The sequence below is a fragment of the Maylandia zebra genome, linkage group LG16 (assembly GCF_041146795.1).
Source record: "Maylandia zebra isolate NMK-2024a linkage group LG16, Mzebra_GT3a, whole genome shotgun sequence".
NCBI lineage: Eukaryota > Metazoa > Chordata > Actinopteri > Cichliformes > Cichlidae > Maylandia > Maylandia zebra.
The window spans coordinates 23,325,349-23,349,069 of NC_135182.1; the positions used below are offsets into that span (position 1 = coordinate 23,325,349).

The window sequence follows — 23,721 nt, forward strand, 5'->3', positions numbered from 1 at the left end:
TCTTGCTTCTTTTTTCTATGTGCACAACCCTTCAGAAACAGGCATCAGCCTGCTGTAAGTATGTACAGATTTTGTGTAAATTATTGATTGAAGGATTAGACAACAGGAAGCAGAACACAAAGACTAAATCTGGTATATATGTGAACTTCTCCCTTACAAACAGAAGGTTATTTGCAAAGGATTTTCATGTGGAAACACTGGAAGGAGACGTGAAAAGCCTTGTAGACATTTTTATGGTATGAAACAACAGCAGGATGAGGTGAAGTACACGCCAAGCACAAACAGAACACAGTTATGCTCTGGTGACGGCGGAGATGTCACAGCCTTTACAGCAAAACGTTGTTAACATATGGAAAGATGCATTTGTCTGATATATGGTTAGTTGTCATTATTTTCATAACATGATTTCATAATGAATAAAAAAAGTTCTTTTAACTTGAAGCCTTTCTCTTCATTGGTTACTGAACGTCTGATCAGTTGTTCATAAAAAGTAAACCAGGTTTTAGGAGTGATGTTAAACAGTGAAGCACTTGTTACTGTTTCTAACAGATCTGTCCAATACATAAAGGAACCTATTAGGCTTTTCCTTATTTTATCATAGTGTTACAGTGTTGGATAAAATAAATATGGCTAAGGTTTTCCACAGTGAGTGGCTTGTCTGTTATTGATCAGATCTTTGGTCTGTGACTCTCTAGATGCATTTTCTTTTATATCACATTGACATTTAAGGGTAAATATTGTTTCTAACCATCCACATGCATGTCCAGAGACATGACCAGACTTGGAAACCCTTAAAGAGGGAGAATTTGGTCTGTTTAACTAATCAGACAAAAAAGTCCCAATTACATGGGAGGAGAAATGATTAAAGACATCATTTAAGGTCCTCTTCAGATCTTTCTGCTAGCAAATATTTAAAAAAAAAAAAGGAAAACAAAACAAAAATTCCCCAATTGCAATGTGGATTTAAGTTTAAAGATTTTAAGTTTTTCAGAAGACAAAACTGGATACAAGTAAAAATCAGTATGCGGTAGTTATACTGTCTCTCAGCAAATAGTCATAACTTTAAAACACCAAAACTGCATATTTGCATTTACATTACAAGCATACAGTGAGTATATTGATCCAAGGCAGGTTTTTAACAAACAGTAAGAAATTCACTGAGTGACTGTTTTGATCTCAGAGAGTAGTCAACAGTGTCAACAAGACTTACAAAGAACATCTGATGTTTTCATTTTCATAACACAGAATATATCGATATCACCAATAAGCAGCTTTAAATGACAAGAATCCAAAATAAAGTAATTTAGTACTTACAATTTTCTTCAGTGTGTTTACATATACATGCACACCATAACATAATAATAAGTACTGAGTATGAGAAGTGAGACAAATAAGTAAAATAAAAGTTTTCTTTTTTCTTTCTGATGTTAAATAATATTTCAGTTTTACACTTTACATTACATTACTTTTAACATGTAGAAAACCAGTTACACTGACCAATACCTTGTTTTAAATCCTTAATTCACATATGCTTCTATTTTATTAAGGAGCTCAGATGCCTTGTTCAGTGCCAGCATTTCATTCTCTGATCTGAATTGTCCGTTTGGTATGTGAGGATATGGATGGCAGTTGGGATATTGAGTCCTTTTAGGATCCACCCCGAGTGTCTGCAGGTTTTTCACAATCTCAGGCAGATCTCTCAGTTGGAGGCTGTAGCGGGAAACTTGTGCAGCAGTGGCTGAAATTGAGCTGCTGTTGGGGCGTTGTCCATTTCTTTTATAGCATGCTGCTATGAGAGACTTTTCCACTGCTTGATGGACCTTAAACAGACACCACTCTGTGCTCCCTCCACCAGTGTCTTTGTGAGCTGCATTGAGATCGCAGCGAGCCTGTCTACACCAGCGGCTGGCCTCTTCTCTGTCTGGCCTTGGGACATTTTCATTGTGGGTCCAGAAGTTGTAGGAATGGAAACCTCTATAGCCTCTAGAGAACCTCTCTCGACTATTTCTGTGATACCTGGCCTCCTGATTCCACTGTTGATAGAAGCCTCTGAAATTTGTGTTTCTGCTTGAAAAGGTCGAGCCTGCAGCTTTGACTGTGCCTTTGCTGAGCTCATCAATTTGATTCTGTAAATATTTGAATGCCTCATTGGCGAGAGACTGGCAATCCGGATTTTTGTCAGGGTGCCACCTGAGGTACAGCCTCTTGATGGCTTTGTGCCTCTCCTCCTCAGGAAGCCTCCAGATCTCTGTCAAACATTTATCAATTTCCCTTTTAGCTTCCTCAACAGAGGCTGGTAAAGAATTTGTTGATGATTCAGAAGAATGTGGCACAGCTCCTGTCAGTGGTTCCAGCTCCATGCAAGTGTTTTCTTCTGGTTTTAGCGTCTTCTTCTGTGGTCCTGGCTCCATGCATTTCCTCCTTTCTGTTTTTACCTTCTTTTCTCGTTTAAACTGAAACAGATCGACACAGCTGACTTCAGTGGGCTCATCTTCTCCTACTTCTATTTTGTATCTCCATGAATATCGTCCATTGTGACCAGGCAGTTCTTCAACAATAACTGCATAAATGTACTTGTCATCAATGCTGTAGCCAACATATTCCCCCTCTTCAAAGTTGTTGAGGACATTCATGTCCAAACAATCATGCCATTCTTCTGGAACCTCTGTCCCAGGGGCTGCTGGACTAAAAGAGGAACTTTCAGTTTCAGCACTGTCACGGATCTGATGTTTAGCCAAAGTTTTCCGAACATCTTGCAGATCGTCACACATGAGGAGTTGTCCCAGCACTGGAAGGTGAACCGATGCAATTCTGTTTCCTAAAAGAGCATTAATCTCTTTTGTCAGTGTCATGATGACTTCATTTATCACTTTGAGAGCCATGTCATCATTGTGCTTTAAGTAAAAGGTACACCCTTGTTGCTCTCGTTTCACAAAAACATCTGTTTCTTCATCAGTTTTGGGAAGGGGCTGTTTATTGAGCCAGAGAGCTGTTTCCAAAGTTTTGCAGCAGATAATCTGTATACTGCCAAAAGTCTTCTCACACATTTTAGTGGCATCTTCTTGTGTTATTTTGCCTTGAGAATTCTCTCTAATAAGACAAATTAATCCATATTTAAAGGCTCCTGAGGAGAGATGTTTATCAAACCATCCACTAAATTCACAGCCAGTCTCAAGTTCACAAAGCTGCATCTCTGATTCCACAACTCTTTCCTCTGTGAACTCAGACAGCATCTTTGGCTGAAATTTCTGAGGCAGCAGTTGCAACAGCTGATGATGCTTGTATTTGTCGTTGCCCAAATGACATTCACTGAGTTTCTGAAGCAGCAGGAACTTGTTCTCCAGCGCTTCTTCCAACCTTTTGGTCTCAAACACTGTGTCGTTGTAGCAGAGTGTGGATGATGGGTATAATTTACCATCTACTGCAGGAAGATACAGAGTCTCAACATTTTCAAGAAGCTTCTGGTTTCCCTGAGCACTGATTAACTTAAACAACTGCTCAACAGCTCGTTTCACAGTTCTCAGCTGGTTTGAATGTAGTTTTTGTTTATCACAGGAATCAGCGTAAACTGCTGCCAAAACATTACAATATTGTTCTGCAGTAGCTTTCTTCTTCACACCAATTTTCCGAAAGAACGGTGCATACATTGCATCTTCTGGAGTAATCTTGTACAGATATGGTCTGAAGTCACGATCATAGGAGAGCGACAGACACACGTCATCAACCGTCACAAGTTTTGTGTCTTTTTCAACCAACACAACAGGAAGACCAGCCAGCTGGTTTCCTTCAAATCTTTTTGCTTGCAGGTAAGCGTAGGAACTTCTGAACACTTTAGCTCGTGTTTTGATCAGCTGGTCAGTTTCACATGGTGACTGACAGATGTTTCTTATGTTACTGGCAACACAGTTTGGAGGTGGTTCTTCATGAGCTCCAACATTTTTTATCATTTTCTGAAGACCTTGTGACATAAATGGTAGGTCTATAATTGGGAGGTCTATAATTGGCATGGAGGTCCAAATCAAATCTTGATGCTCTGGATTTTTCTCAATCAACGAGCCTCTAATTTTAACAGTAGTTCCTTCAGGAGCAAATGGTTGGTGGTAGTTGGACAGTTCTTTTCGAATCATAACTGGAAAAATGAATTTGATGTCAGCAATGCTTTCCAGCAACCTTTCGTTGTTGTCTTTGGGATCACATGCTTTATTTAAGGCTTCCCTGAAAAGTAATGATGATTTCAGTTTCATGTCTTTGCGTCTTCTGTTAACTTTTGCTTCTGATTCCAGCTGGTGTGCAAAATGTATTATCTCGTCCGCTGACACAACATGCTTCATTCCAAGTTCTCTGACCAGCTCTTTTGCTTTTTCTGTTGTGTAGTCATCTCCTTCACACAGTTCAGACCAAAATGTCTCAGGAACAAATCTCTCGTGGGGCAACATTCGTTTGTACAGCTCAACACTCTCATCAAAGTAGTATGATGCAGGCTCCAGTCTACCTTGAGAACTGCGAATCAGTTTCACCGTCTTCAGTGAGGAGATGATAATTTTTCTTTCCTTCAACGAATAATCTAGTGACAGCAACAGTTTGAGGCTGTGAAGAATCTGTGTCTCTGTGAGTTGGTGTACAGCAGGCAGAATGAACTTCATGAAATACTCCAAATCATTCAGGACCTGAATGTTGAGTGTTTCTGACAGCATGTAGTTCTCAGAGTTGTGTTTCAGAAAAATGCTGCTGTTTGTAGGTAGGTTGAACAAATCTGGAAATATGACTGAATATTTGATTTTGAGGATGAAAACCTTCTTAGGTCCATCAATCCTCACTCGTTCACCTTGTGTTGTTTCAAATATTGGTAAGGATTTAAGTTTCCTCACATACTCTTTGCTGACTTTGGACTTGGATAATCCTGATTGCAGGAACATCTGAAACTCTTTCATATCATCATTTGAAAGGTGGGAAAACTCTGAGCAATTAATGTTGTACACTTGATCCAACACTGAGCTTTCATCATCTACATCGAGAAGTTCATCTTGTAGACATGAATATATCCATCGATCCATCTCAGAGAAGAATACATGATCAGAAGTCATAAAACCAAGTTTAAAGAGGATGCCTGATATGTCTTTGTGTTTTTCTGAGGCAAACACAACACTTGACATGTGTTTCATTGTTTGCAGGAAGTGCTTGTTGTTCAACCTTGGACACACAACAGGTAAAATATAGCAGTTGCTGAAGAGTTTCCTTACATCACTGAGTGTAAGACTGGACTCGTCATCTCTAGATGTTGGTAGTTTAATTTCACTCATTATGAACTTCCAAAGTAATTTTAGCCACTTCAATATTTTCTCATTGGGGACATGAAAACCACTGTGTGGATCAATGTCACAGTCATAAAGAAGATGCTGAATTAATGTTTTCAGATATTTCTCTGAGCAGGGCAATGTCATATTTCTGACAAGTTTTAATCTTTGAAGAAGCTCAATGTGCCAAATGTTGATCTTATAATTTGAAAATTCATCCTTGTAGTCAAAGAAAAGATTTGCATACCTCGATATCCACTTTGGTGTTTGGGAGCTGAACATTTTCAAAACATTATCTTTCGTGAGAAGAAGTGGAAGGCCTTCGAGCAAACTGGCATTGTCCTGGGTGACCTTTTCTGAGGAGAAATCTTTTAAACAAAAACTCAGGAGCTCTGAACATCTTTTCTCATCTTTGATCAAAGTAGCACTTATAGGTAAAGGCAAATCCTCATCTGTTTGGGTTAGATCATTTAGAGGTTTTGCTCGTAGGAAAGTCTGCACAGTGGAGGGACTGACCTCTTTTACTTCAACCCCAGCAGATCTGAAACTTGTCCAAATCCTCTGCATCTTTGCGGAATAAGGAACCAGCTTCATTCCAAGATCTTCCAAAATGTTATTCAGCTGGAAATTTCCCAAGGTTGTCAAGTAAGGTGCCTCAGTTGAGTCTGTTTCACTGACATTACTCCAGTCAAAAGAGTGCTGTTTAATTTCTCTATATGTAGTTATACGTGTTATGGTCGTCATAACAGGGATTACATCAAGGCCTTTTTCTTTCAATGATCTGTATACTTCATGTATCATTTCATGCCAGTCTGGGTAAACATCTTTGGACACAGTTGGCCAAAAACACAAATATTCTGTATTGAAACATGAGTTAGTATTTTCTATTAAAGTAAGTTTTCTTACTTTCGAGAAAACTTTCTTGACTGCAATGCTGCGCCTGATGTAATGCAGGAGATCTGCATAAAGCGGAGCAATGACGTGCTGTTTCAAAATCTCATTCCAGCCTGATTTCTTACTCTTCCCATCTTCTTTCCAAAGGCTTGTCCTGGCAGAATCAACCTCAAAGTTTCCATTGACATGTAATGGCAGTCCAGTTTTCCCTGGCAAAGGAAGTGAACAAAAGGCTTCTCCTTTAAAATCCATGACGCTGGATCCCTTTGTGTTCACACGTGCAGCTAATGATGCTTGGGGAAGTTTGTCTGATAGTTTTAATTCAAAGCTGTCTTTGAAGGAGCCAAATTGTTCTGCAACAATCCACTTACTTTGTCTTTTATCTGAGGTGGAAATCACAGTTTCATAGAAAGTCTTGTGCGGTGTTGCTGTTTTGTCTGATTGCAGTGCATTTTGTAGATGTTTTACAAAAGCATCTTTTTCTTCACGACTTCTTTGTGGCAGATTTTTTTCAACCTCAAAGATGGTTTTAAGTCCTCCTGAATCTTCACTGATTTCATGGACTTTGATTTTGCAGATGTTTTTCAGAAAGAGAATTAGTCCTTCAGGATCTTCAGACAGGGCAGAGCACAGTTCTTTCATGTCGCGGTCAGTGACTCCTTGCTGTGATATTTTGGAGGTATTTGCATTTGTACCCATTCTCAGAGGTAATCTGAACATGGTGCCGTCTTTAAGAGAAAATTTGTCTGGAAGAAAGGATTTGTAGACATCTACGTACATTTCTTTGAAAGTGTCAGCTAGTTTATAGCCAATGCCATATCGCTGGTTATTTGAATGATTTTCAATGTATTTTTGATTGGGGTCAGAAATGCAAAGTACTTCATCTCCTGTAAGGATCGAAGGGCAGTCAGTCAGATGGTAAACAGAGTTGAATCCAACTCCGTACTTGCCTATCTTCCCTGGGGTGTTGTGCTTTCCTCCCTCTCCCAGCTGTTGAATTCCCTTAATGTCAGCATCAGAAAACACTTTGTTGTTGAACACACAAAGTGCTGGACCCTGGAGATTGTTCCATTTCTTCCCAAATGTTTTTTCTTTTCCATGTTGTCTTTTGTCCCAGATGAAGTGAATTTCTGTTGCTTCTGCATCATCAGCATTTTGGATAAGCTCTTTAAGGATATCCTTCTTTGATGGATAGGCTGAAATTATGTTTTTAATACGAACAGTCAGCTGTTCCTGCTGTTCAAAGTCAAAAGCAAATGGTGAAAGGTCATCAACTATGTGGTTTTCCAGAGTATGATGCCTTGTTGTTTTGATTCCAAGGTGGCGAGCCATAGCTCGTGGGATATTCTCGTGACATAATGTGACACCTGAAGTGAGTGGCATCCACGGGCTGTCATTGTAAAACAGCTCATTTGCAGGTTGCAAAACTCCATGCTCATTGGGTATCAGACAGTCATCTGTGATTTTCAATTCGGCCTCAAAAATCCCTTTGTTTAAAATTGTGAAGACAACTGAGAGATCACTCTTTGTTAGGGGCTTGTTTCCATGTTGAGCTTTTAATTCCTGCAACACAGTTAGAAACTGAGTGATTGTGAATTGTTTTTCAACACCTATACATTTCCAGAGGTTCCTGAAGCTTGTGAAGGCAGCTGGAAGTACATGGAGATAGGGCTTTGCTTCAAATTGCCCGTTCTCAGCTGCATGATCAACATTCACAAATGTATCACCAATGAGGATGAATGGAAATGAACTTGCTTGTTGTGAAATGTAAGTGGTATTTCCAGAGTCACAGATCCACTGATCCAGACACGTATAGCACTCAAATGCTATTTTGTAAAGCATGGATCTGTCAATGGAGTGTGCTTGTTTGCTTCCTTCATGCAGCTGCTGGAGCACCACCTCTGGCTTCGGGGTGCTGTTCACGCCCAAGATCTTTAGGACTGGATCACTGTGGTGTATTTTCAAATTACTATTATTCAGCACTGGTTGTGTCATGTTAACGAGAAGGGAGCATTTGTCACTAAAAACATCAGTGGGCTTTTTAAGTGTTACATTTCCTTCCATTTTTGCATCACCAGGTGAATATGCTGGAAGAAATGCAGTTGTCCTCAGTGTTTTCCAGTGGTGAGAGTCTTTATCATAAATGTGATTCTTCATAAGTTCAAATAGACACTTCAAGTCGACAAATGCTTTCTTTTTGTCAATGCTCCAGGTTTTATTAATCGTGCCTGCTTTCTCTGTGATGTCTTCCAATGGGAGATGATCATTTGCCATACCGAGTTCCAACAAACGCTGAATCCTTTTTGGAGATCTGAAGTCATTTTCGGATCCATCCAGCAAGCGTCCCTCGTTTGGTTCAAAAAGACAGGCCACTTTCCCTGTAGGATTCACAAGTTTCCTGACATGTTGGAGCTGTCCACCCTTTGTGGGTATGCATGGATAGCAGAGCAGCAGATTGTCAATTTCTTTGATATGAAGGTCAATAGCATGCAGCACAAGGGTATCTCTACTCTTCGAGTCCATTGTAGTTAGGTTACCAAACACTGCTTCTCTGTAGAACTTCTCCCAGTTCCAGGTCCTGTTTTGTAAAACCTTTTCTAGGCCAGCCTGTTTGAAGCTATTTCTCAGCCAAAGTGGAAGAGGAACAACATGATTGGGTCCTTTTGCATATTTCTGACAAACTTGCACTGCAAGGTCACCAATCTTTTCATCATTTTCAATGCTCTCATGAAGAAATATGGCATTGTTCATTGAGAACCATTGTTCTCCATCACTAAAGAGCTCTGGACCAACAGAGTCGTCAACAATGGTTGAGTAAAGTGCATCCACTAAAGGCTTGAAAGTTTCAGTCACTTTCTCTCTCTCAGGCCAAAAGGTGTGATAACAGTAACTCACCAGCTGCTTATCTTCTGACATTTTCTTTAGTGCCTTGAGTACAGTAACATATGCTGTCACTACTGGATCCTGAAGGAGAGCTTTGTTCCAGTCATTTTTCACTCCAGTTTCCCACAGACCTTTTCGGTTGCTTGTCACAGCAAATGTGCCATTTACATTGACAGGAAGACCCGTGTGAATGGGAAGAGGAAGGAAGCAAAAGGCCTGTCCAACAAGATCTGTTTGTAATGTGGTGAATTTTCCAGTTTCTGGATGATTTTGCAAAGGCACAGCAATCCCTCCAATGGGCAAAGAGAAACTGGCCTGCTTGTTTTTGTGAATGGCCATTTTAAAGGACTCATCTGTCCCAAAGCAGTTGTACAGGAGCCAGAACTGAAGTTTAGTTTCATTAGACTGCTGACTGGATATTTTCACAATGCTGATTTTGCAGCAATTGATCACCTCTTTGCATTTACCATCAAGTTTCATCAGTGATTTCTCAGCATGACGTTGCTTGGACACACTGGTGTCATCAGGAATCTCCATTGCACTCACAGTGGTTTTGGACACAGAGAAGATGGTCTCCATTTCATTTTCTCTTGGTGGAGTTGATCCATTGTGTGGGATATTTTGGAGGGATAATGTAATGATGTTCTTTAAAAAAAGCAGATGGGTTTGTGAGTTTTTAGAAAAGAGATGTTGAAAATCAAGGATATGGGGTTTTTGATACACATTTGTGCTTATTTCTGATTTGACAGCCTCTTCTTCACTTCGGAAAGGTAGTTTGATCAGAGTGCCTGGATAGGGTTCAGGAGGACTTTTTCTGGTAAAATTACAGTCAAAAATGTTTTCATATGATCCAAACTGACCAGGAAAACAATGAAAGAGTCGCTGTTGAGAGAGATCCAGCTTGATTCCAGGATTTGTTTTGTGTTTGATATGTTTTGTGAGATGAGTAACATTTGGATCAAGTATGAGAAGAGTGTTGCCACTAAGGATGGAGGGGACATCTGTCACATGATACACAGTGTTGAATCCAAGTCCAAACTTTCCAATTTTTTCTGCTTTGTTTTCCTTTGAGGCTGAGCCAACTCTGACAATATTTTTCCAATCCTCGGCTGTGAACTGCTCATTATTAAAAGCCCAAAGACAAGGTCCCTGACAAAGAGCCATGTCAGGGTCAATCAGGCTTTCGGGGGCATCTCTGTGTACTCTGAAATCCACCAAGAACTTGCAAACATCTGCCCCAGCGTCCTCTGCATTCTGGATGAGCTCTTTGAAGATGTCACTGTCTTCATTGTACTCTTTAAGAATATTTTTTATCCTCATTGTTATTGGTTCAGATTGTCCACACTGCTCTATTCCTATCTCCTCTGGATCAAGGATGTGGGTACTGAGAAAACGAATTTCCAGCCATTCAGCCGCTGCTTTTGGGATTTCCTCATGTATGACATAAATTTCCTCTTCTCTGCAGTTTAGTTCTTTCAGTCCATTTTTGCTTACATCACAGAAAAGAGCTGTTGATCGTGGTTTAAGGGTAAATTTTCCTCCATCAGCAATGACTGGCACTGGGATGTCATCCTGAACTGTTTTCTTCTCTTTCCAGAGCCAGTTGAGAATTTCTATTGACACTTTGACCTCTGAGGAACTTGCAAATGGCGGCTGTCTTGCTTCAATTGTTTGCTGGATGGAGTACAGAATGCCCAAAATGTCTTCATTGGAAAGTACTTTTCTCAGGCCAAACCTCTGGAACAATGTTCTGTATGGCAAAAATTCACTTGGCACCTTCCCAATGTAAGAACTCAGATCTAGATTATTTGGGTATTCAAGAACCAGATCCTGGGGTGCAACAAACTGGTTCTGGGCCCATAGCCAACATGTCTCATTGCCCATCATTGTAACAAATACAGAGACATTGTCTTGCATGTGTTTGTAAATGCTGTGCAGCTGTCTTTTGAAGTCTACATCTGTGTCAGGATTAGCCATTTCCAGTGCTTTTGATTTCAAGACTGACAGATTCTCAGTCACTTTTTCAGGTGGTGGTAGGTCTTTGAGACCAAGTCTGTTGCTAACTCTGTCACTGAGCTTCCCTGTTAGTGGCATTACATGTCCAACAATGTCCTTATACACAGAATGTCTTATTTCATTTGGGCAAAACAAACAATACTTCTGAGATTTATCACTGAATTGTTTCTCACTTCCAGGTTGTTCACATGGGATCCATTTAAGCATTTTGAGGCAATGAAGCTGTCTGTGAGAAAACTTTGTCAGTAGATCATTACTTTCCAACATTTCCAACAGAACCTGACCTCTTCTCAGAGCCTCGATTTGTGAGTTCATGCATAGTTTGTCAGTCAGCGTGGCAGCATGTACCAAATGTTCAGGTGAGACATCCATCTCTTTATTCAGTAATCCGATTTCTGTTAAGCTTTCCAGCATCTGCAGTGAATGAGTGTATGAAGGCGGTGGAAAGAAGTCTGACTCAAAGATGACTTTAAAAGTCTGAATTCTTGGATCAAAAAAGTCAGATGCCTTTTTCAGCTGTCCATTCACCTCAATGAAGCTCAAGTCCTTACAGCTGCATTTCAGGGATTCGTTTTGTGAGAAAAGCACCTTACCATGCTGTAAAACCCAAGTCATTGTTTTGTTAGTGTTGTCACTGCTGCAAGCGCCTTTCCTTATGCTGTCAACAAGAACATTGGCTGCTTCGGCGGTGTCCAAGAGATGAACTTTGAGCAGCTGTAACAGTCTGCGGTCAGTCTCAGTAGAACACTGGATTATGGAATCAGGCATAGGGAGCTCTGTTGGTACTGTTAGGCCTGAGATCAGAAGCACAGCTTGTTTTGATTGAGCTGCAACACTGAATCCTTTCATGGTTTGAAACAAAGGCAACCTCAAGAGAAAATCTTTCTCTGTTTTTGAGAGAGAATCCAGATAAGAGAGATAATCTTTCAGTTCTTCTCGTGCTGTGTGAGAGGCAGATGTGAGTTCTGTGATAAGATGCTGGAAATCTAAATTCATCAGGACCTTCAAAACACTCCTTGGAGATGGGCACAGCACGTACGAGTCAAGGTCTACATGCTTGAGCCACTCATTTCCTCTCACCACTGTGCCACCAACTTTGTTCACCAGCTGAGCTATTCGGTCTGGCAAACTCAGCTGTTTACTTTTCTGAAAGATCAGAGTTGTGTTCTGCTGTAGTTTTGCTACTGATACAGTCTGACTGCCAGACAGAGGACTAACTGGTATTAGAGGTATGTCAGTGAAAGGACTTAACTCATTAAAATGACTGTTGAGAAAGCTCCAGAATTCTTGGAACCAGTCTAAAGGTGGATGCTGACTGTTGTTGTTGTTGTCCCATGCAACAAGGTTCTTCCCTGTCTGTTTCCAGTCTGGTGGCAAATATCGTCTTGCATATTCAGCCACATGGGATGCATCAATGTTGGTGACCTTGAAGAAATCTGAAGAGCAGATCAAAAAGATTTGTTTTTTAAAGATAAGAATAAATGTGTGTGCTAAAATGTGTAGCTGTGTACAAATGACTCTGTATTGTTTAAAATTACTTTCACTTACTTCTTCTGGCCAGTTCTTTCAGATGTGCACTGCAGGCTGGAGTCAGATCATGTGGGATGAAGAAGGGTTTACAGAATGGCAGCAAGACTCTATAAAAAAGTGCAATGGATTCTGTCAAACTGTTAGGAGTTCATTCAGTATAGAAATATTCCTGAACCTTCCAAATATTCAGTTACAATCAATATGTGAATAACACATAAAAATGGCAACTTTAGTCATGATAAATATAACATTATTTTAAATATTGATAGATGTATGGAAACCCTACCTTGGACATTCATGGCTGTCAATCAAAGCAGTGTCTTCCTCTTCGTATGTGAAATATCTGAAAGAGCCATCACTGAGTGGAAGGAGCTGAAGACCCTCAAGTTCTTTGTATTGTTCATCACCTAAAATGTACTCCAAAAGACTGAGTTTGTCATCTTTAGTGATGTTATCCACACCGGTCCTGTGGAGAATGGCCCTGAGGAATGCTGGAGTCACATGTTTTAGGGTAGTAGGGTTTGGGTAGGCCTCATTTATAGCCCTTGCAACACTAGCTGGTAAAGTGACAAGATTTTCTCCACATGACACTAAAGTCCTTTTAATGGCAGACAATATGTTGGTGCTTGTTGGGCCATTGCAGGGGAAAACAGCTTCTGATGGAGAGATAAACTGTCTTTCATCTTTAGCAAGAGAGAGGATGGCCACGTTCTGTCTGAATAAGTGATGAAAAACATCCAGAGTGAGAGCATGCCATTTTTCTTTGTGTTGTATCTGAGTGAGATCTGGCCACAGATTGTACACAGAGGAAACAGGGAGGATAGATTTTTGGGCAAGTTTAATGGCATCTTGAATGATCTTGATGTATGCTTGTGGAAACACCTTCTTCATCAGCATTTCATTCCACAAAGCATGTTCATCATGTCTCTGGTCTTCCTCTTGCCATTTGATGTGTCTTCTATTGTCTGTGAGGCCAAAGCATGCATTGACATAAACTGGGAGTCCTGTCTTATTGGATTCATTGTTTGGAAGGGGGAGAAAGCAGCTCAGTCTGCTCTGGCTACAGTCTCTCTTCTCACCACAGGGGAATGCCAGGTCAACTTGAGGTAAAAAGCTCAACTTCTTTGTAAGCAAATCAAGATCTTCTGCAACGCCCTCTTTCATGGTACATGTTGTCAGAAGCCACTTTGTCTCTTTTTGGTCTTTTGAACTCACAGTTATAACTTTGAACCTTGTTAGACCCTCAGTGATTGACTCCTCTTCTGGCTCCAAAACATCATCTGTGGGGACTGAAGATTTCACTTCAAGTCTGGTGTTAACAGCTCCATCTTCACTAATATGTAACAAGGACACAGAGGTGACATTTTTCAAGAAGAGGAGGCTCAAATCTGCATCTGCAATGAAGCTATCAAAAAGCTCAACCACTTTATCTGAGTCATACAGATTATCAGAAATTTCTGATGCTTCATTGCGTAAAGGAAATCTAAAAATTGTCCCACTGAAGTGCTGATCCTCCATGACAACTTTTGACCATCCATGTTCACATACAAGTGAGACTATATCTCTAAATGGTTGGAACTGATGATGCATATTCAGCAGAACTTCTTGGTCTTCAGAATCATCCAAAGACCACCGAAACCCTCCATTTCTCTCTCCAAATATTTTTTCTTGGGGATCCATCATGCCAAGGTGGCCTGAACTGAATATACTTGGCACATCTATGAACAAAGTAAAAATATGTTACTGCTAACTGTTTATCTTTTCAAAAATTACTACTCATATCTGTGATCTAACTACACATAGTTTCACCTGTTATGTGGTAAACAGAGTTGAAGCCGATTCCAAACCTCCCGACTTTGTTCGGGTCGTCACGCTTGACACTCCTTCCAGCCATCTGAATTCCTTCCCAGTCTTCATCAGTGAATGCGGCATTGTTGTAGGTATAGAGAGCAGGACCTTCGTAAAAACATAACAAACTCAAGGCTTATGCTTTAGGTATCTATGTGTTAGTGACACATTCTCTGGAATCTCTATACCAACGTGCACTGAATGAGATTTTTCCAGAAAGGAAATCAGAAGACAGGAGACACTTTTCAGTTGCTATGCAAATGGATTTTATGTAGAACACTTTGAGTGTAACGGTAACTAGAGACAATATTAACAGTGACTATCCTAAATCTTCTCTCTTGATCTGCATATTATAATTAAGCTGAAAGCTCCATTGTTGAAAAATGAAGCCAGTTTTAAAAACTGCAGTGCTGTGAACAGCTGAGGTTTGCTCCAAAAGTAAAATGCTCAACAACCTTGTGCAAGTTTAAACTGTGTTAAGGGTGAGGGCTGCATGAACATACATATAAAACTATTTGGCTGTTTAATTAAGTGAGTACATTTGGTTTTCACTAGTCAACATTCATTATCATAGTGAATTACAGTGCCAGTAGCTTGTTAACAAGTAGTTTTTACTTTGCAAGGCTCTGCCTTTCAGACAAACATGGAATTAAGTGAGTGTGGGAATTTGTTAGGAAGCAGGAGCTATATTATTTAATGATGCTGTAAATGCACATAGGTTATTCATGTTTTCTTATATGACCAATGCCTTTAAGTGAAGCACATTAACAGTGATAACGTTGGTCTCTGAAAGCACAAATATCCAAGAAAGCACAGAAAATATAGACTAAGAAAATGTAATCTGTCCTGTTATGCACCACCTGAGACATGAAAGAATATAAGCAACCTAAGACCCACTATTACTACTATTAAAAAATTATACAATAGAAAATAAATAAATAAAATGAGAAAATTTTTGTACTTGTTTTTCCAATCAGTTGTTGTTGGAAATCTAGTTTTTCCAGGGCCTTGGACAGCTTGAATAAACAATGATGGTGACAGCCAAAATTCCAAAGCTGAGGATTCAGAACTGCAGTCCCACCATGTGACATCACATATTTTATGTAGTCTACAATCAGAATCCAGTTTTATAGGGCTTTCTAAAAACAGCCACCTAGGAAATGTTTGATAATGTGGAAAAATATGGGGAAAAACATCCACACACTATACTTTGGGAGAAATTACACACTGAAACAAGCAGAACCTGCTACTTTTAGCTGCTCCTTTAGTCACAAGGGATTGCCACAGTGAGTAGCTCCACTTTTCGACGTGACCCCCAAAGAAAGCAGAATGTTAAATAAAAACAAACCAAAAAGTTCCCAGCAAACCCGGACAGACATTCTTAACTGGAGATGTATTGGCTCTATTTATTACTTTTAAATGTAAATAAATAATAGTTTTTGTGAAATATATTTCTTTTATTCAGTGAATACCTTGGTATGTCTCCAGTTCTTCAGTCCAAAGGCTTTCAGTCCCATAGCTTCGCTCGTCATGGATGAAAAACACTTCTGTGGCTCGAGCATCATCTGCATTTTGAATCAGCTCCTGTTGACAAATAAAAACAACCTTGAGCAGAAAATGGCAGTACAACGCTGCCACTGACACAGTTCTGCACAGAAAGCTGGTAGATCTTTCTCACAGCAAGTATGTCTACAGAGGAAAAACAAAAAAGGGTCCATTTCAGTCTAACTCAGACTCACTGGACACTGTAGTCCAAAGTGTCCAGTCAGAGCATATGATGTAGTCATTCTTGTTCTTTAGCATACAATGGCAAAAATGTTTTAAGCTTCAAAAATGGTCAATAATTGTGTAAATTTAACTCTGTGGTAAAACTGATGAATTGTACTGCATTATATTTTTAATATTTTGTCTGATAAAATGCCAGCTCAGTATGGTCGGTTGCAAAAAAGCAAAAATTTGCAGGCTCTTATCATTTGCAAGCAGCACAAAATCTGGGAGATTTCTGTGAATTACAACCATATTTTAGTTACACCTCCACCAACATCCATGTTTCCATTTTGCCAATTAAATAGAGCTTTTTCTAATCTGAGCTGATGGTCTAAGGACAGAGTCAGTACATATTATGAAGCTCATTGTTTTATATTTTGGATTTGTCACAATGTTATGTAGAAATAAATGACATTTTCATTAAATGTAGAAATAATTGTTGTTCTTGTTCTTCTGTGTTCACACAATTAATGTGTAGGTTCACTTTCAAATGTTTTTAATGGGTGAAAGGTCCATACTGCAGGCAGGCGAGTTCAGCAGCTGGACTCTTCTACTGTGAAAACATGCTGTTGTACTAGATGCAGTACGGAGTTTAGGATTATCTTTCTAAAATATTCAAGGCCTGCCCTGCAAAAGAAATTACCTCATTGAGAACATTTTGCTCTAAAACCTGTGTATACCTTTCAGCATTGATGGTGCCTTTAGATATGCAAGCTGCGAATTCCATAGGCACTAATGCACCCCCATACCATCAGACATGCATAGTGATGATAATATGCCATATGGGCCCTCTTCTATTCACTCTGGCAGATGATCCATCCATCCATCCATCCATCCATCCATCCATCCATCCTTCCTTCCTTCCTTCCTTCCTTCCTTCCTTCCTTCCTTCCTTCCTTCCTTCCTTCCTCCCTCCCTCCCTCCCTCCCGGTGGGACATGCCCAGGACACCTCACCCATGAGGCGCCCAGGAGGCATCCTTGTCAAATGTCTGAACCACCTCAACTGGCACCTTTCAATGTGGAGGAGCAGCAGCTCTACTCTGAGCCCCTCCCAGACGGCTGAACCTCTCACCCTATCTCTTAGGAAGAGGCCAGCCACACTTCAGAGGAAGCTCATTTCAGCCGCTTGTATCCGCGATCTTGGATCACTACCCACAGTTCATGACCATAGGTGAGGGTAGAGACGTAGATCAACCGGTAAATTGAGAGCTTTGCTTTTACACTCAGCTCTCTCTTCACCATGACGGACTGGTACAGCATCCGCATCACTGCATCCGCAGCACCAATCCGTCTGTCGATCTCCAGCTCCCTTCTCCCGTCGCTCGTGAACAAGACCCCGAGATACTTAAACTCCTCCACTTGGGGCAGGAACTCGTCCCTGTCCTGACCTGGGAGCGGGCACTCTACCCTGTTCTGGCTGAGAACCATGACCTCAGATTTGGAGGTGCTGATTCTCATTCCCACTGCTTCACACTTAGCTGCGAGCTGGACGCCATCACTCGAAGAAGCCAACTGAACCACATCAAAAACCACAGCAAAAAGCAGAGATGAGATTCTGAGACCACCTCTGTCACCTTCTGAGACAAAGCCTTCCGCCACTTGGCTGGGCCTAGAACTTCGGTCCGTAAAAATTATGAACAGAATCGGTGACAAAGGGCAGCCCTGGCAGCCCATCACCCTCCGGGAGCAACTCCGGCTTATTGCCGGCTATGCGGAACAAGCTCTTGCAATAGTTGTATACCCGTCTATGTTTGTAAAAAATAAATACAATTTTGAGTTTTCTGTCTAGACTACAGAATAGGTTTTCACTTTTCTTCAGTCCATTTTAAACAAGCTTTAGCTCTGAGAAGATTGTGGCCTTTCTGAATCGTATTGACATATGGCTTTTTCTTTGCAAGCTACAGCTTTAACCCACATTTGTGGATGGCACTGTGACCTGTGTTCACAAACAGTGATTTGTGGAAGTGTTCTGGAGCTAATGCAGTGGTTTGCATGAGAGAATCATGCCTGTTTTGCAGAACTGCCTGAGGCCTTGAAAATCCTGTGTGGCTGTGGTACTGACTTTTGGCCTTATCTCTTGCACACAGAGATTTCTCCAGATTCTCTGAATCTATATACAGTAGATGATGAAATAATCAAAATCTGCACAATTTTGCATTGAGGAATATTATTCTGACACTATGTCTACAACTTGTAGACATGTTTTTTTCTTTACAGATTGGTGAACCTCTGCCCCTTCACTTGTCTCTGTCCAATCATGTTACTGACTTTTTACCAGTTAACCTCATTAAATGTTGCCCCGTCCCAACTTATTCAACCATGTTGATTTCACCAAATCCAAAATGAGACAATTTTTTTCATGAAATAATAAAATGTCTCAGTTTAAATTTTTACTGTTTTCAGTTGTTCCATTGTGAATCAATTTTATGTTCATGAGAACTGCAAAATGTAGTAAATCTCATAAACCCGTCGCTTTCTATTGTCATTTACATTTTATTATTGTTATTATTATTTGCACAGCATCCCAATATTACCTAAAGTAACTGTTGTGTGTTTTTGTTACATCATTACACCAACCTTCAAAATTTGTCCACCATCTGGATATCGCCGTAGAATATCTTTCAGATAGTCAATGATGGGTGGTGCTGTGGCCCCGAAGGAAGTCCTAAACAAAGTAAAAGCATTAAACACAAAGAAACTAGAGTCTGAAGGCAAATTAAAACCATGTTGGTCCTGCTGATGCAATGTTAGTAAGGATAAGGTTGAGAGCTAAGTTAGCAAAGCACATGCACGTATTTGACTATTTGACTGATATTGTTAGAGATGAGGTTCTTTACTTTAAATTAAATAGAATCATCTTTATGAAATTAGACAAAAATTAATATTTAATTAAAAAGAGACACTAAAGTCGAGTATAAAAATAATTTTGGCCATCTGGTTTCAAAATGTTTACTTCATGTATAGATTCCACACATTTGCTTTAATGCTGAAAACATATTTATTCCCTAATTTATTTTGACCACAGGAAACTGACTAGTAGTTAGTAATGATATCAATAAAGAATCTGATCTTTAAGCAGAATCAAAAATGGCATTAGTGCCCAAATCCTATTAATATAATGTCTACTCAGCATGTAGGAGAACAGTTACTGCCTCCTACTGTTTACAGTATATTAAAAAGAAAGCAATTCACCGGACTTTCTTCTTTGCCTTTGGATTCACCATGCCAGAACGGGTTCCTGTAAGAAATTCAGAAAATTGTGACATGTGTTACAGCAGTGCAAACTTACTGTCACACTTTTAGTTTTAAGGTTTTATATATCTGGATGTAATAAAAAAAACACATGAACTAAGGGGCTTAATGGGTTTTAAAAATAGGTCAATAAAACATCAGATGAACATCTAAACGTGACATATTACACCGTGTCATTATTTATTTAACAAAAATGAAATCAAAATACAGAAGCAGTGCAAAAAAACTCAAATAAACACACACTGCTTCTGCAGTACTTACTGTAGTAGGTAGCACCCATGAGCTGGAAGGTGATTAATGACATTAATAGCAAAACATTCAGGACAGCTGCTAGTCTTCCCCACCAAAGTGGAGAAGTTTGGCCACAAGGCACAGAGCTACAAACGCAGCATTGTTGTAGAATGTGGATTAGGATGATTGATTTCTGTTTCAAGTATTGCATGCTTTTGTTTACTTATTCTTTTTAATGTGTGATGTAAACCACACCCATGTGGGAAAGGAGACTGTACTCCTCTGGATCAGATGACTGAGATAATTGTGTGATGATAGCAAAGGTTTAACAATTTAGAAACACATGCAAACCTTTTGCTTAGTTTACAAATTAGGTTTATAGTGCTCTCTTTAAACCAAAGAAAATATAAATGTGAAACAAATCTTTGAACTATGAGTCATTCAAGGTTTTATTTCTTGTTTTGTTCTGATCATTTTGCTGAGTAACAGTGTATTGCACAAGGAAACGATCAATAATTCAAGTGTTTAAGTAACTTAGCCTGAATCTAGATGATCTTATGATTTAGCTACTTCACCCACCTCTCAAACAGACTAAACAGCTACAGTACCAGGGCTGTGGTTGATGATGCACACTGAAATTGTCCTTGTGAGCCATCTTTGTTCACTTTGTTGCTTCCAAAGCATTTGTACTTTGGAATTAAACAACAACAAAGCAGCAAATATAATTAAACACAGATCTAAATGAGATCATCTGTATATAATTTGACAAAAGTGTAAAAAATATATTTTTTAAAAAGTTAGTAAATTAACAAATAAAGATTTTCTCTATTCTGTGATCACAGTGTTTAAAATAGCAAAATCATTTTTGTGTGTATTTCTGTTTTTAAGATTTTCGTTATTACTTAGCTAGTAACCTACCTAAATACGCCAATAAAACAAATAAATACAATCACAGTACCTCAGTCATGCCAGTGCAGGGTCCTATCAGTGCCAGGGAAAGTAGTGATGCTGCATCAGTCTGCTGTATATAAAGGCTGCTGATGTCCAATCACAGCAACGAACGCCTGTCTTCTTTTTCTCCTCCGAGTTCCGTCATCTCGTTAGAAACGAAACTGACTGAAACAGAAGCAGCAGATCCAAGACTAAATTTCCTCTGATGTCCTGGAAGAAACGAAACTTTCGGAGGAAAGTTGTCCCGCATCCCGCATCATCCAGCTGCCTCCTAGCTAGATGATGATGATGCTGCAGGAAAACAGAGGAAATGCGACTTACAGCGACTTTCACTGTGTTCATCCTTCCTAAGAAATGTACTTGAAGACAGATATTTATCTGACAAACGCAGTAAAATCCCCACATGAACAATCTTTGCATCCTTATATATACAAGACAATAGTTGGTAGGCTTCTAAGTAAGCTAGTACACCTGCTTGCTACGTTTGCATGTCTCTTATGGTGGCCTGTTTGACCCATAAAGGGCGTAATTGGATGAGTCAGTGCAATCATAATTGATATAAAATAGCCAAAAACTATTGATGAAAAAGGAAACATAACTTATTGTTTATTTAAAACAGTAATAAACTTGTAGGTTAGTAAGCAGGGGAGGGATGGTTATAAAACAGTGCATGTCTCCTCAAAAATCTGCATAACTATGTAAAAAATAAAGATTATGTCATGTTTCTCATCTGTAGGACAGTGAAAACCCCTCCCCTGCTGCTGTGGGTTCAGATTGCACCATGCTGGATAACACAGTGATCAAGTAGAGCAGCAGTCTGCTCAGACTGTTGGTGTAGTTTTAGTCTTTCCTGACTCTGACCTTGATTCTGATGACATTCCAGTTGCTCCTAAACAGCAGAATAAAACAGACAGTTCTTCCAAATGTCCATCCAGGTCCAGGCCTTTAAAGAGTTATTTAAATTTATATTTTATTTATTTATTTTTGAAACTCATGTCTGTACTTTAATGAGTTGAGTCACTGTAAGAAAAATTAATATGAGAATGCCCTTTCAGCTCCATGTACAACTTGATGACAGACCCTGGTGCTGATATTTTTGAACATTTACTGCCACGTCATACTAGGTCAAGTACCCTTGATCTCATATCCCTATTATTTCTGTAAGTGCAGAAATAATATCATCATTCCAGCTTTTGATCAGCACCATGGACAGGAGTTGGACTCAAAGGTCAGAGAAAGGGAGACAATTATTTGAGCTGTATGTCTATATTCCAACTGTAATGTCTATAAACATGGAACTAACCACAGGTCCTCATAGATTGACTGGATGGGTTCACCATATCAAACAAGAGCAATCACTTTATCTTTCCAACAATACATTTGCCATATGAACTGAATTTTTTATTTTTAATTTAATTTATTTTATTTTTGTGGTGGTGGTGGTGGATTGGGGGGAGGGTACTGACTTTCCTGCCTGGATTGCCACTTTGCTACCATTTACATGTTAAAAACAAATATGTGGATCCCACAAACATACACTGTAATATGTGTGAGATCTAGAAGCTGGTCCACTGGAAATTATTGTTGAATTAGAAATTGTATAACTTGTCCAAGTTATAAATGGGATTCCCCCCAAAGTCTTGCAAACGGGAAAGAAATGTTGATTTAAAACACTCAAATTAATTTTTCTTTTCAATATAATCTTTTTTTTTAATTTTTTTTTAATTTTTTTACTTTTTTTCTATATTCAGTTGCAAATTTTCCCTGTCTACATGCCTGGTGGTAGCAGATGAAAGGCTCCACGTAGCCATTACTCAGCACCACCTTCAGCTGCAGAGTGAATGTTTTAGTCTTTATCCAGGTAAGTTGTTGTCAGTCAAAAGTGACTGACAATCAAAAGTTCACAGTCAATTTTGGTCTTGAATCTGTGCAATTATTCAGAGAAGCTGTATTTTAAAAATTATTGTAAGATATAGTCTTGATATTACTTCATTTGTAAGAGAAAATGATGACATGGGCAACATTGTGTATTATGAGAAATTAGAGATCTCAGACAAGATGGCTATAGAAAAGCAGATATTTTGTATGCAGCAAAGCAGCTTTACATTAAAAAAAAGTAAAGCTAAAATCAAGTTGTACACAAAATAGCATTTTAGGCTGAAAAGCAATTTTTTCAGTTAACTTTTTTCAGCTTTCAATTATGTGTTATACAAAGGTTGTAGTATTGATTTACTGAACTTTATTCAGAAATGTTTTCTTATATTCTGCCAACATTTATTTTCGATGTGTACAATAAATATGTAAGGGGGAAGAAAACAAGTTAAGGAACATCTGTAAATATAATTTAGTCCAGAAGTCCTTTAGCTATAGTCTAGCTTTTACATATTTGGGGTAATTTTGGGGTGGCTGTAGCTCAGGTGGTAGAGCAGAATGCCTACTAATGAGGAAGTTTGGTGGTCTGACCACTAATTTATACTGTATGTATTTTCTTTCATTCTTCATCTTGTACTCCTGATGCAGTACTCACATTGACCAACCTGCTTGTGGTTGTTGTAGAACTGCAGGAACCCAAGCAGGAGGCCCTGGACCTAGTAGTTTTGGTCAAGCGCTACCTCATCATAGGGATTGTGGTGGAAGTAGAACCCTCCATCACTGCCATCAACCATGAAGGGAGAAGCCACAAATAAACCTCAGAGACAAATTTAGGTTCATAGATATATGGACACCAATTCCTTGTTTTTCCGTCATTTTGCTTCTATATTAGCACAGTGGATTTTTCTTCATACAGTGAAGTTAGGAGTAAAACGCAGTCTTTCAGGTTTAATTTAAGGGGTATAAGTATTGCATTAATTGTTGGATGTTTATTGAGTAGTATATATGTAAATAAAATCTTTAATCGTAAACCATCTCTACCATCAACTGTTAAAGGTGTTTCTGGGTCTCCATAGTTTACCCTCCAGATTTGCCCATACAGCTGAGAACCTGTAACACTGGATGTATGTTAGGTAAAACATTGATAACTCATCTTACATGTGCAGATGACCTGGTTGTTTT

At 39.3% G+C, this 23,721-nt stretch overlaps 1 protein-coding gene across 1 annotated transcript; it reads right to left on the reverse strand.

Annotated features, from left to right (window-relative positions):
* Positions 1-224: 224 nt before the first annotated feature.
* Positions 225-23,333, reverse strand: LOC106676233 (sacsin-like). Its single transcript, XM_076874696.1, has 8 exons — positions 23,280-23,333; positions 22,440-22,497; positions 18,811-18,938; positions 15,938-16,049; positions 14,427-14,573; positions 12,904-14,335; positions 12,636-12,724; positions 225-12,523 (listed from the first exon to the last, which is right to left on the reverse strand). Exons 1-8 carry the CDS (start codon positions 23,331-23,333, stop codon positions 1,518-1,520), a joined length of 13,026 nt encoding a protein of 4,341 aa, XP_076730811.1. The 3' UTR covers positions 225-1,517.
* Positions 23,334-23,721: the final 388 nt, after the last annotated feature.

Coding starts and splice junctions, on each gene's coding strand:
- LOC106676233 (XM_076874696.1), bottom strand. CDS start 23,333: ATGGTTGATGGCAGTGATGGAGGGTTCTACTTCCACCACAATCCCTAT. Junction 22,498..23,279: donor ACCACAATCCCTATGATGAG/GTAGCGCTTGAC, acceptor TTCACTCTGCAG/CTGAAGGTGGTGCTGAGTAA. Junction 14,574..15,937: donor AGAACTGGAGACATACCAAG/GTATTCACTGAA, acceptor GTTTTTACGAAG/GTCCTGCTCTCTATACCTAC.